General features: G+C 37.9%; 2 protein-coding genes across 2 annotated transcripts; both read left to right on the top strand.

The window, feature by feature from the left end:
• Positions 1 to 411: 411 nt before the first annotated feature.
• Positions 412 to 5629, top strand: mvda (mevalonate (diphospho) decarboxylase a). The gene is made up of 10 exons (XM_031314206.2): positions 412 to 651; positions 899 to 969; positions 2140 to 2254; positions 2366 to 2512; positions 2705 to 2904; positions 3126 to 3200; positions 3341 to 3559; positions 4109 to 4224; positions 4981 to 5089; positions 5538 to 5629. The coding sequence occupies exons 1-10, from the start codon at positions 591 to 593 to the stop codon at positions 5616 to 5618; spliced, it is 1194 nt and encodes a 397-aa protein (XP_031170066.1). The 5' UTR covers positions 412 to 590; the 3' UTR covers positions 5619 to 5629.
• A 1884-nt stretch (positions 5630 to 7513) lies between these two features.
• LOC116060568 (cytochrome b-245 light chain) lies at positions 7514 to 10257 on the top strand. Its single transcript, XM_031314207.2, has 6 exons — positions 7514 to 7735; positions 8066 to 8135; positions 8779 to 8853; positions 8974 to 9057; positions 9183 to 9264; positions 9551 to 10257. The coding sequence occupies exons 1-6, from the start codon at positions 7678 to 7680 to the stop codon at positions 9740 to 9742; spliced, it is 561 nt and encodes a 186-aa protein (XP_031170067.1). The 5' UTR covers positions 7514 to 7677; the 3' UTR covers positions 9743 to 10257.
• The last annotated feature ends 3766 nt before the right edge of the window (positions 10258 to 14023 follow it).

The following is a 14023-nucleotide window of genomic DNA, read 5'->3' as shown; positions in this document are numbered from 1 at the left end:
TACAAAATTGGAAATACTTAAGTATAATTACCTTAAAATTGTACTGAAGTACAGTACCAGAGTATAGTACTACAACATTTACACAGAATTTGAGATTTTCCTTGTAGGAAATGTACTTTTGATATAAAATTACAATATTTACAGTCAGATTTTTTTATTTAATTGTTTCATATTTATCATTTTATTCCTTAAGCTGTTACATGGACTTTGTAATTCATATACATTTCGTAGAGATAAGAATAAAACATGTAATAAACTATGGATGAACTAACCCTACCCCCTGTGGGATGGTCTCTGTCCTTGCCCCACTTTCGCACGACCGTGGTCAGATGATCTCTCATTGGCTATTCCGACTCTTTAATCAAAACGGCTCGACTCTGATTGGTCGCGGGGTTATCCACATGTCAACCCCAGCCAATCGGGAGACACCTCGAGGAAAAGCAAGGTACGGTTGTACAAGCGTTAGCTAGCTTAATTGTTACTGCTGCTAAACACAAGCAGGAGTTTGGTACAGTGTATTTCAGAGTGTTCAGGTAAAGTTTCCTCAATATAAACACCGGTTTACATACACAGCTCTAACTGGGGATAGTATGGACAAGTCAAACACAGTTACTTGCACCGCTCCTGTGAACATAGCTGTCATCAAATACTGTAAGTACGTTAACGATATTACCTCGACTTATGCTTCAGAATTGGTTTAGCTAGCTCTAGGACGCTAAGATATCTAAATCCTGTCTAACATTAAACAACAATAACGTTACATGTATTTCTTGTATGGTTACTTGTGTATCATGTAATACTGGGCATTAAATGGGTGGGTTAAATGTCGAGCATCTTCAAGTCTGCTTCAATCTAATAATACCTCAGTTGTGCACTTTGTATAAAACTTACTTTTCAGGGGGAAAGAGAGATGAAGAATTAATTCTACCCATTAACTCATCGTTGAGCGTCACATTGCATCAAGACCAGGTATTTAAGTAAACAGCAATGTCATCAATCAGACTATGAAACAGTTATCTTTATCAAGTGTTGTTGCTCCTGTCCAGAGCAGCTATAACGGCTGGGTTTTCCTGCCACCTGCGGACGGTTCTGGCCTCCCTGTCGTCCAATAATTTAGCCATTTACCCTTTAAAGACTCTATTAATAGAAGTGAAGAGAGGGGGGATATTTTCTCAAAAGCCCCGAATCTTTTAGGTTTTTAAAGAAATCAAATATGATCGAGTAAATATTCTTCTGTTTGCCTAATATTCAATTCAGAGTATTGAAGATCCCATTTACTCGGCATTGTTGGGGTTCCTTGATTTGCAACTAGAGCAGCCCATATTATTACTGCATTTCGATTCAAATGTAGCAGATTTGTCAGCTAAACATTCATTCTGTGAAATGAACTGCAGCATAGTACAACAAACATAGGTTTTAAGATTAATAATGCTGTTTATTTCATATTCCTACCTTACCTGTGTTATGTAACTCAAAAATAGTAACATCTCACTTTTTAGGTGGCAGGAGTGAAAATTTGTCATTTTCAACATTTGTTGTGTTATATGGTTTCAGAATGTTAAAGACAGTTGTAGAGCAATTAGATACAAAATAGGATATAGGCTCTACGGGATGATTTTTTTCCTTGGCAACTATCACGTTTTCCCTAAATGATGTATAGATTTTTAGGCATTCTATTATCAAATGGCTTGATAAATAGTTCATATAGCTGCTGTAAATGGAAAAAAATCTCTTCAATGGAGCATGCCCCGGGACCCCCTAAGTTTGTGCTGAGCCCAGAATGTTTACAACATCTGGCTCTGACCCTGGTCACTTGTGCTATGTCATGCATTTTGTAGTGAGAAACTTTGTAGCGGAGCTGGCGTTAGAATATAGTGTCAACATTTGTGTGACATTGTCGCTGTAAAAGGTTTCTTTGAAATATGTAATTGAAACATAGCAAGATAGTACTAATGCATGATTCTGATTGTAGAAAATATTAACCTTTTCATTGAATTGTGCCTGGATAATGGGTAGCATACATGTTGTCATTTATGATGTGCAGATCTTGAGGCTAAAGTTTTCTAATCTGGCTTTGTATCAGAGATTAGATGTCTACAATTTGATATAGATCTGTCTTGTCTTCCTCCTTCTATTCAGCTGAAAACAACTACAACAGTTGCAACCAGCAGATCATTTCAGGAAGATCGAATATGGCTAAATGGCAAAGAAGAGGACATAACCCATCCTAGACTACAGTCCTGTCTGAGAGAGAGTGAGTCCTGTCTGTTTGATTTTTCCTCTTAAAAAGCACACAGAGGACAACAACTGTGAGTTTGAGAGAGCGCAGACCACCATATCCTTTTTCTGTGTGTTCTGTATTTAGTTCGACGACTAGCAAGGAAGAGAAGTAATGACGGGGACCCTGCTTTGGATTCAACTTGTTTGTCTCACAAAGTCCACATCTGCTCTGTGAACAACTTCCCCACTGCTGCCGGGCTCGCCTCCTCAGCTGCTGGCTTCGCTTGTCTAGGTGAGAATGTGCCCTAGGCTGATGCCACTAGAGTACTCATTCTATTGGAAGCTCAACAGCTGATCTTAGAATGACAACAGTTCAAACTTGTGTGCCCATTCTTAAATAAACCATGTCTATCTGACATTTGATACATTTCCATTTGACCCAGTCTCTTCTGCTCTTACTCCCTCTTTCTTCATTGTGTTGCAGTTTACACTCTGGCTCGGGTGTTTGGCGTAGAAGGGGAGTTGTCGGCCATTGCTCGGCAAGGCTCAGGCAGCGCATGCCGTAGTATGTATGGAGGGTTCGTCCAATGGATCATGGGACAGAAAGACGATGGCAAGGACAGTCTAGCCCAGCAGGTGGAGCCGGAGACTCATTGGCCTGAGCTCAGAGTCCTTGTACTAGTGGTAAGTCAATCTGTGTGTGTTTGAGAGAGAGACAAAGAAAAAAAAATGTGAGTCAGTTATGTCTTGGCACATTCGTGCTCTATTGTGAAGGTCACATACTATTTTTTACTTCTATAAATGGCAATATCTTGCGCAACAATGGAGAGCAAGCATCTTTACTAGTGCACACAATGCACACTTTAATTGAAAAAAGTTATATCAATCAATGCGCTTTTTCACAGGCCAGTGCTGAGAGGAAGCCGGTGGGCAGCACCTCTGGGATGCAAACCAGTGTACAAACAAGCTGTCTCTTAAAGGTACTTTGTTCACTTATATTATTCAGTGCACTCACATTACTGTCAATACTGTTGAGGCAAGTAGTTCATTTACACTGTATTTAAAGCTAACGTGTTGTTACTCACAAGAGGGTCTATGTCACTTTTTTCTGTGTGTGCAGCACCGGGCCGAGTCTGTCGTCCCAGGCCGGATGGCAGAGATGATTGAAGCGGTGCGAAGAAAGGACTTTGCTGCATTTGCTGAACTAACCATGAAGGACAGTAACCAGTTCCATGCAACCTGCCTTGACACATACCCTCCCATCTTCTACCTCAACAGTGTGTCTCAACAGGTTATCAATTTGGTGCATCGGTATAACAGACACTACGGGGAGACAAGGGTGAGAAACTTTATACTTCTGTATCTCAGAATAGCAGAACATATCAATGTAGTTGTCCTTCTGGTGTAGTGTTGGACAGCTATGCATTTACCTTTTTTAAATACTTGTAACTGCATTATTACACAACAATGGCACAACTCTGATAATTAAAGAAAGCAAATCAAATGTAGCCTGCATAAAGAAATACAGTAATAAATGGAAACATGGCTGCTTTAAAGGTTAGAATCATTCAAAAACAAAGGAAAATAGCAGTTATACAGTACATGATTTGTAGTTAATAGAGCTAAAACATGTAAACTACAAACACTTAAAAAGTTCTCCAGATCATTTGTGGCAGTGTGTATGTCTTATAATATACTCCATACAGCATGTATAATTGTAGCCACCTCACTTTTGTATCACTGCTATTAAGTGGATGCTCTCTTGTGTTAGAAATGTGCTTCCGTTCATGCAGCTGAATTTCTGAGATGGTGTAATGAAGATGTGAAACTTGTGGGGTGGTTTTCAAGCTCTTCATGCGACGGTCACGGTCCGTTTGTTCCCTTCTAGTTGGCCTACACATTTGATGCAGGACCAAACGCTGTGATCTACACTCTACAGCAGCATGTTCCTGAGTTTGTTCAGGCCGTTGAACATTTCTTCCCCCCAGAGACAAACAGAGGACAGTGAGTTGACAGTTAACAGACTTAATTTGCTTTAGCTCTGCATAATATGACTGACATACAAACTAATTCATTCATCTAAAAATGTGATTTATATACATAAATACTGTTAAGGAGGGTTCAGTTTTAGAAGTTGATTGCAATCGTCATGGGGCATTGGTCAGAATGCGTGATTAAGTCAGAAGTTCAGTCCATTCAATGAAGATTTATTCAAAAAAAAAGGTGGTGAGGCAAATGATAATGGATAACATAACAGTATAGAACAGACACAGACACACATGGGTTGGAGAATCTGGGAAGAAACAAAATAGAAATTAGAACTTAAAAGTCAATATTCTGACATCATCATAAAGTAATTAGATAAATTAAAGCTGTCATTCAAATAGACATTATCAAGAAATAAAAGGTGCAAAGTAAAACTCATCTTACCAGCTGCCGCCCCATGTGAAGGTGTAGAAAAGAGTGACTGAGAGGGAGTGCAGTCTTTAAATAAGGAGTGACCAGGTGAACTCAATCAGGTAATTAGGGTGGAAACAAAAGCCAATCAGTTGTGAAAACAGGGGAGGAAAGGAAGTGAGGTACAGGAAGTGAGGTAAGTGTAGAAAGCAAGTGTCAAAATAAGATAAAAATAGGAATCTTTAGTACAAATACACAATGATATATGGGTGTTTTTTTTGGCTCCTTTACACTTTTGTTTATTAAGGTGTATTTGCTTTCAGCCTCTTTGAAATGAGTCATTAAATGTTTCCTTCTCTGCAGGTTTATTACGGGTCTTCCAGTTAACCGTGTTGCTCTTTCTGAGGAGCTGAAACAGGCAGTTGGTCTAGAGCCCATGCCAAAGGGAATAAGCTACATTATTAGTACCAAGGTACACATATACACACAGATGTTATCACTCTGTAGCTCAGTTGTTTTTATCAGTTCACTTTAAACAGCAACTGAAAATCAATGTTATCTGTTTTTGATTTAAATGTCTTGGTGTGTCTATCTCAAGGCTGCACATTAGACAGTAGAAAATGTCATGTATAATTGTCAGATTGCGAGACACCTTCGATTTATGTCAACATTTCCTTTTAACATTTCCCTTTAACGCAACTTTGTGTTGCACTACTTCAGGTGGAAATTGTGGCACATATTGTGCTATACAGTAGTTCCTCTGTTTCACGGAGTCTTTGACCTTTTGAATGTTTTATTAAACAGGTTTAGACTTTATTAGAACAAGCTTGTAAAATTGCATTTTTACATGTTAACCCACAGACAGACTTACGGACAATAAATTATTTTGTATAATGATCTTTTCTCGTTTTATGTTTAAGGCTGGACCAGGCCCTCGTGTTGTGGAGGATCCCACTCAGCATCTACTTGGATCTGATGGGTTGCCTAAGAAAACGGTGTGATGCCCTGCAGCCCAAAATGGACAAAGTTCCACTGAGCAATAATGAAGCCAATTCAGCAGAGATCAAATCTGCAGTTTGTCAAATGTAACTAGGTTTTTACAATCACAGCAACACCAGATACCTTCCTTACAGTTGTGGATGTTTATATGTCGGCCTTTAATTATCAAACTACTGGTGTGCCTCTCCTCAGCTCTTTATTGCTCATTTCTAAGTACCTACAAGTGAATACTGTTTCAGAGGTATTTGACTTACCTGTTTAGTCGTAGACATGAGCATGTGCTCCACTTTAAGGCGGTAAATAAATGGACATGCTGGCATTGCTCAAAGGCACTGCCAATGTGCACTGAACCATAAATACAGTTTAGAACTGCAGCTGCAGTGTACTCTCTGCCCTATCTGGGTACATGCTTATGTCTATGAGGTTTTGAATTTATGTATATCAATGTATTTAAGGAGGGAGTTATAATTATGGTCACTTTATTGTGTTTTCATTTTTCATCTTGTGAAAACATAATTTCAGACTTACTACAATACATACATAAATTATGTCAATTTTATTCTGTAACTTTAAATAAAATATATTTTAGTCAATATAATTGTTTATTGTTTTGTCTTTTGCCATTTACAGATTCAAGCTTTTTTTTCAAGTAAAACCCGCTTTGGTCAACAATCTCTTCTACAAGTGAGAAGACAACAGCTGAAAAGCTGGTTTGACTCGCCCTGCGGCTCTTTGCTGCATGTCATTCACCCTCTCTCTCCCCTTTCATGTCTTAAGCTGTCCTATATACATAAATGCCTAAAATGCCCAAAAAATAATAAAAAAAGAAAAAATTAAAATACCTATGCACAGTGACCAGTACCAACCAATGTATTCACCATTGTGCTTGATCTTTAAAATTAGGCAGAGACCAAATCTCTTAATTTGAAGTATTATTGAAGGCTACTCCAAGTGAAGGGAGCAGAGCACATAAAAGCTTTCTTTCCCAGTTCAGTCCATGCATTTGGAACAGACAACCATGACCATATCTTATGATATTAGACTGTAACTACAGTTAGATTTCTGTGCATCAAAGTGCACATGTATAATGGGAGTTTACCCAGAATGGCTTTATAGATGAATCAGTACCATTCTGAGCCTATGAGAGTAAAGCATACAATGATGAGTGAGGGCTTTACAGTTTGTAACAAATCTCAGTGCACTGTATATATTCAACGTGCAAACAATATGTAGCCCAGCAAGCACTACAAATGTGCTTTAACCCTTGTGTTGTCTTCCCATCAGCTAATGTCAAAATTGACCCAGTCTGTTTTGCCTGTTTTATAAAGTATAAATTATCACCCAATTCTGTGTTATAGCTTCTTAGCCAACTTCATTCCAACATATCACCGCTAGTTTTACACTTATTTTTGGAATTCATGGTCAATAAACCTAATTCACATTAAATTATGAGTTAAAAAGAAATTATGAATTACCTAGTAGTTATGATCAGAGGAACGTATGTTGATGCATAATTACAGCCTGTTTCGTGTATGGAACTATCCATGTTATTTTTGGGCAATTTAGTCGCAATAAACCCAGATTTTGATACTTTAGAAACTTTGAAAACGAGGCAAATTTGGCCCGAGGACAACACAAGGGTTAAAAATCACTTATGAACCAACTATGAAAACATGAGATCACTCCTTCATCTATGGCAAACAGACGTCGTTGAAGAGATTTGTTCATAAAAACTTTATGACCTCCTTAAAACAATTAGCAAGATGTGTAAATAAGATTCACGTACGGTACTACCCGTTTTATAATTATTTTCACCTGTCTTGTGATTGGTTAGCCCCTCCTCCCACTGTAGTCCTGCACTATTCGGAAATGACGACTGAAACGGGGATTGGGTAACGTACGCCCTGCCTACCAGCGTATACACACACACACACACACACGCACGCACACACACACACCTCACATCTCGTAAATACATTTTCTTCCTTGTAGAAGCAGCCAAAGCTGTGTTTCTGTGTAGTGAGTTCCAGCAGTTTGCAGAGGGCTGTTTAAGTGAACGCAATGGGGAAAATAGAGTGGGCGATGTGGGCCAATGAGCAGGCTCTGGCTTCAGGACTCAGTGAGTACAAAAACATTTTCTAGAGATAAAAAAAAAAAAAAACTACATTTACTGAGGTTCATAGAGATTTTACAGGAAATTGTGTTTTTTTAGCTACCTTTACTAGTTTTTTTTTTTATGCTACATATTTATTTTTGATTCATTTATTTTTACAGAATTATAACATTAGCTCAATCAACTGTAAAGTCATGCCTGTTTTAAATAGAAATTAAACCGCATTTCAGAGCCAAGATGATGTACAATTTAACAATGGTCTGTCTTATTGAGTGAAATCATAAAAAAAATGTATGTTGTTTGTTAATAGTTTTAATGTTATCTTCCTTCTTTCAGTTCTCCTTACTGGAGGCATTGTGGGGGTGGCTGGACAGTTCAGAGGCTGGCCATTTGCTGCTTATGCTGTGTATCCTATCATACTTTTTATGCATAAACCAGAACAAGAAGTGACACTCAAGTTGTCTCTTTGTGTAAATGTTCACTATCCAGTTCCCAGAGTCACACTTCAAAAGATCTACTATCAATAATGTGACATTTCTTCGGAAGTCCGTGCAAAAGGAAATTTTAAACTATATGCTTTGCTGCTGTTTTTCAACCTTTATATGACAGCCTTTTAGTATAATTGCATGATGTGTAAGAATTCATAACTCAAAAGCCTAAAAGTAAAAATGTGATATAGGGAGTTGAGTAAATTAAAGCCAGTACCGGCATTTACTTTTGCCAAGTTAACTTTCAAACCTGGCCTACTATTCTATTTAACCAATATATAATTCTCAAATGTGTCTGCTTAGGGTATATCTGGATACATGAATCATTATAGTTTTTCATTAGTGATAACACAACATAGAAGTAGTTTTTTCATTTGATATTCTTAACCTATTCTGTGTATATTCTCTTTTATATTAGAAACAATCAGTCCATCATGTTCAATACCTACTGAACCTGCTCATGGTCACAGCTGTTCATTTAAACCAGCTTTTATGTCCTATCATAGTCATTATTTGGCTTAGTGAACCTTGTGAGATGAAACAGCCTTGACAGATAATTAGTGCTGCTGGGGTGTTTGTGTGTCTACTTGAGTACCCCAGAAGCAAGAGGGCCAAGGGCACAAGTGTAGAGAGAACGTAAGTGATGTAATTTTCATTAAATATTTTTTCATCAACATGTAGGCTGTACTTTATTGGGGTTCTGTGATGATTGTCAGTGAAACTTATTGCTCTCTCCTGTCTTTTGTTTTCCCTCAGGGGCCAGTACTGCTTCACCGTGTGTGTGAAATCCTTTGGGCCATTGACAAGGAACTATTATGTTAGAGCTTTTTTACATGCTGCGTGAGTTCATTATATCATTTTTGCTAGACAGCATTCCTCTCATTCAAAGTCAGTCCCTCCAACAGGAGACAAATGACTTGTCATTATAGCATTTGATCCTCACAATCCCTTTCTCTCTTTGGTAGAATCTGTGTACCTGGAGGTTTTATGCTCGCAACTGTCCTCGGGTGTGTCTGCCTCGGCATTGCTAGCCTCATCTACCTTGCAGTAAGTTGGCAGCTTTTACCACATGAAGTGGCCAGCTGACAGAAACAAGGAAATGGCAACAAGGAAGAGATTGTTTCATTACTGGTACCTCTGTTGAGACATGGCCCTGCACTTATGAAATCTGACTAGGGGTGTGCCTGAATTCTTCAACAGTACTAGATGTGGCAACCAATGTTTTAAAGCTTTCCAGGCTGCTCAGTGTATCTAATTATAAGTATGCTTAACTTAATCTTACTCTAGCCAACTATTACTAACTTGTATTCTTTGTCATTTTCTTGCTTTCTAGGCAGCTATCCGAGGTGAACACTGGGAGCCTGTTCTTCCACAGAAGGAGACGACTCGAAAGACGGACCCAGTCAGTGTGAGGAATCCTCCGGAGATGCCACCACCGAGACCCCCTCCTGAGGTGCGCAGGAAACGGGTAGACGACCTGGAGGGAGCAGCCTATGACAACCCCATCCCTGTTAGCGACAAATGAATAGTGAAGCTAGTGACTGGACTACATGTTGGGTCCACACCATACCTCAATCTGCAGAGAAATACTTTGAAAACAGAGAAAAATGTTTCTTAGAGAGAACTGAGAATTCAAAGGAAGACGGGTAAAGTGAATTTTACTTTTGAACAAAAAGACATGCCAGAGAAGATACAAAAGTTGTCAAATCAAAAGACTGTAGGTGATGTAGATACAAACCAATACCTTGTTTCTGTGCCAACCACCATACTGTATATTTTTTAAGCTGTGTTGCAACCACTATTGTGTTGCCATGCATAGGTCTTACAACATATTGTATTATACTTACACTATGTTCTTAACCCATGTATTAGTGTATTTCTTGAGGGCAACTGATCAAAATAATGTAGGACAACATAACACTGTTTGTGACGATTAAATTGACATATTACGTTTTTGCTGTATCAGGCTGATATTATGCATTTATTATATTGTGTCGGTACTTGGATGTCTTGTAAATAAAAACCCTTGAGCCCCCTGAATCATGATCTGTCCTGGGTTTGTACATTCAGATGTATTATTTTACACGTTTCCTTTGGATGGCTATTTTAAGTAATGACATTTGCAACTTCCCCCTTTCACAAACACACAGAATTTCAATACATCAGAATTTCCCTTTCTCATCTCAGGTGTTTCTTTGCTCTCATTATTTGTCACATTGCTGTCCTTTGTTGGCTTATGGTGGAAACAATGGGTGATTAATACATATAATACTATATATAATATATAGTAATATATATAATACAATACGTTTTCAGACAAGTTCAGTGTGTTTGTATCCTTTCTATTCTCATGTCTCCAGATTTTCTTGTTGTTGGTCACAGCTGACCTGCTGAGCAGCTGTAGTGTGGATACCACAGAGGTGCAGTGATACTTCCTCATTGTAGTTTGTGGGGCTGTGGCATGTGAGACACACCACCAATGTACAGCTTTAATTGAATTTACATTATTATTATTATTATTATTATTATTATTATTATTATATATGAATGCCTCTTATGCACTTCTAAGTAATATTACTGTAGTGTCGTGTAGTTTTGTGTTTTTTTAATGACTGTTAATCAACACAATAAGATGTAGTTTTCTAAATGATGTATATTTTCCAGCTTGTAGTGCTGAGCTCATAATAAAAAATGGAATTTAAGACGTGTCTGTCTTGTTCAGGCAGTTGTACTTAGGTTAATGCTGCCACCTTCTGCTGTATGAGAAAACTACACACACAGACTGAGTTGATTTGGAGCAATATGTGTTGCATTAGAGTTGTAGGCAAAGTGAGGCAAAACAAGTTCATTCATACAGCATAATTCATACAGTGAGGCTGTTTCAAAGCACGTTTAACTTTAGAAGAAATTAAAAAAAATAGACTACAATACAAATTTCAATGATAAAAGCTCAAAGTGCATCAACGAAATGCCTATTTAGAAAGACTTAAAAATACGAAAGAGAAGGGAAATTATAACGTTCTCAGAACTTAAGTAAGTGACAACCACCAACTAAAAGGCAATTACAGTTCCTATATGCTAGGACTGTATGAGTATGAATACTACTGTCTTTATGGTTTTACTTATACTGTGCTTCCTATTATTATTTGCTTGTGATATTTGACACGTTTTATCTGATTGTGCCAATTGTTTACATAATATGTCTTTGTATGTATCAATTGCTGGCATTGTGTATTTCCTACTATGCACCTTGATTATCAAACTTCTTAGCTCTTCATCCAGGTACTCTGTTTAACTGCGTTATGTAGGCTATCAATTGCCTTCTCCTGTTCTTATTTTGCATATTGTCTGTTTAATTGTTATTTTAATGGATAATTTCATATTTGGCCCTAGAGAAAATAGTTGAAAATTAGACCTTTGGCTAACATTGGCACAACACAGTACAGGTACTGGTACAGTGTTGCTGGATTGAACCCTTTAAAAATACAAATACGCTCCATAAAATGAATGAATGCTCATTGATGCAATTTCCCAACCAGGGAAAAAAACAGATAACCCAAGTTCTTATAGACCAATTGCATTGACCTCTGTTTTATGTAAGATTATGGAGCGCATGATAACAGATAGACTTGTGGATAAACTGGAGAAAAGTGGATATTTTGTGGAATATCAGAGTGGATTTAGGCAGGGGCAGTCAACAATGGATGCTGTTTTAGATTTAGATACTGACATTAAAAAAGCCATTGCAAATAAAGAAGCCGTTGTTGCAGTGTTTTTGGACATTGAAAAAGCTTATGATATGCTTTGGAAGGAGGGATTGCTCATTGCACTTCATGATGCGGGAATCAGAGGAAGAATGTTTAATTGGATAAAGAATTTTTTAAGTAATAGGATAATTCAGGTAAGGGTGGGAAGTGAATTATCAGAGGAGGTTGGGATAGAGAATGTAACCCCTCAAGGTAGCGTTATAAGTCCGGTTCTTTTTAATATACTAGTTAATGGTATGTTTAGCAGAGTGGGGAAAGAATTTCGGTTTTCATTGTTTGCAGATGATGGGGCCCTCCGGAAACGAGGGAGGAACCTTTCCTATATTTTTGGTCAAACTCAAACTGCTTTGGAGAGGGTATCTGAATGGGCTAATGATTGGGGTTTTAAAATATCAATAGAAAAAACAAAATACATGGTATTTGGACAAGAAGAAAATGCCAACACGGCTGTTACAAATATATAATACAACTATTGAAAGAGTTAAAAATTTTAAATTTTTGGGGATGTGGTTAGATGAAAGACTGACATGGAGGAAACATATTGAGATGGTTTCGTCTAAATGTGGGAAAATAATTAATGTTCTAAGGTGTGTGGCTGGGTCTGATTGGGGGGCTGAAAGTGATTCTATGATGATGATATACAGAGCAATGATAAGATCAACTATTGATTATGGTTGTATGGTATATGGGTCAGCAGCCCCTTCAGTGATTAGTCAACTTGATATAGTCCAAGCAAAAGCCCTTAGAGTGTGTAGTGGGGCGTTTCATACAACTCCAATACCGGCGCTATTAATAGAAACAGGGGAGATGCCGTTAGATATAAGAAGACGTAAACTGGGGTTGAAGTATTTAATGAAACTAAAAGGACAGACTGGGAAATTACCAACAAAAAACCTGTTGAGTCAGCATTGGGAGTTTATGGGAACAGCAACATTGGTCAAAACAAACTTTACAGAAACACTTAAATCTATGGCAGATGAAATTGGTATTGTGAATTTGAATGTGTGTCCACCAATATGTCGTTCAGATGTACCTTTGTGGTTGATTCCAGATCCCATTGTTGATTTATATTTTTTGAAAACAAGTAAAAGAAAGATGTCAGAGGGGGTAGTGGAGGAGATAAAAGCCCGTCAGTGTCAAATGTGGGGAGGCTACCTACAAATTTATACTGACGGGTCGAAGGATCCTGAGAGCGGTAAAGTGGCTTTTGGTATTAGTATACCTGAAATAGGTTATAAAAAAGGCTGTAGGATTCCAGATCACTTATCAGTATTTACTGCAGAGTTGGTGGCAGTTCTATGGGCAGTAAGGTGGGTTGAAGATAACAAACAGGAACATTCTGTCATATGTAGTGATTCAGCTGCATCCCTAATTACAATTAAAGGTACCAAATCTAAGTCCAGACCTGATTTGCTTGTTGAAATTATGCAAGTGTTGTATAGAATTCATAAAGCAGGGTATGAGGTGAGATTACGCAGAAATAATTAATAGGTCAGTAAAAGAAATGTGGCAAAATTTATGGGATTGTGAAAGGAAGGGGAGAACTTATTACTCAGTACAAAGAATGGTAGAGAAAGAAAGATGTGCTTATAGATGTAAGAGAAGAGATGCAGTAGTTTTATCCAGATTGAGGCTTGGGCATTGTGGGCTGAGGAGTGGGCTGGCTCTGATTAGTAAACATCCTGATGGAAAGTGTGAATGTGGAGACAAGGAAACAGTGAAGCATGTATTAGTGCAGTGAAGGAAGTACTCTCGTCAGAGGAAGAAACTGCTCAGAGAACTGGGTGCAACTGGAGAAATTGTTTTTACTTTATGCACTTTATTGAATTTGGACAGTTGGAACAAATTGAAGAAACTGATGGAGTACTTGCGACGTATTGGAGTATATAAAAATATATAGATAATTACTTTTAATCAAGTTGTGAATAGCGATTAGTTAACAGCGGAGGGCAGCAATACGCCATAGATGCGTCTAGTCTGCCGGAAATCAAAAGAAGAAGAAGAAGATGCAATTTCCCATCTATCCTTTGGAGGGCTGA

This window comes from Sander lucioperca, chromosome 3 (assembly GCF_008315115.2).
Source record: "Sander lucioperca isolate FBNREF2018 chromosome 3, SLUC_FBN_1.2, whole genome shotgun sequence".
Classification (NCBI taxonomy): Eukaryota; Metazoa; Chordata; class Actinopteri; order Perciformes; family Percidae; genus Sander; species Sander lucioperca.
This window is presented reverse-complemented; position numbering and strand designations above follow the sequence as displayed.

Coding starts and splice junctions, on each gene's coding strand:
- LOC116060568 (XM_031314207.2), top strand. CDS start 7,678: ATGGGGAAAATAGAGTGGGCGATGTGGGCCAATGAGCAGGCTCTGGCT. Junction 8,136..8,778: donor CCATTTGCTGCTTATGCTGT/GTATCCTATCAT, acceptor ACAGATAATTAG/TGCTGCTGGGGTGTTTGTGT. Junction 9,265..9,550: donor CTAGCCTCATCTACCTTGCA/GTAAGTTGGCAG, acceptor CTTGCTTTCTAG/GCAGCTATCCGAGGTGAACA.
- mvda (XM_031314206.2), top strand. CDS start 591: ATGGACAAGTCAAACACAGTTACTTGCACCGCTCCTGTGAACATAGCT. Junction 2,513..2,704: donor TGCTGGCTTCGCTTGTCTAG/GTGAGAATGTGC, acceptor ATTGTGTTGCAG/TTTACACTCTGGCTCGGGTG. Junction 3,201..3,340: donor AAACAAGCTGTCTCTTAAAG/GTACTTTGTTCA, acceptor CTGTGTGTGCAG/CACCGGGCCGAGTCTGTCGT.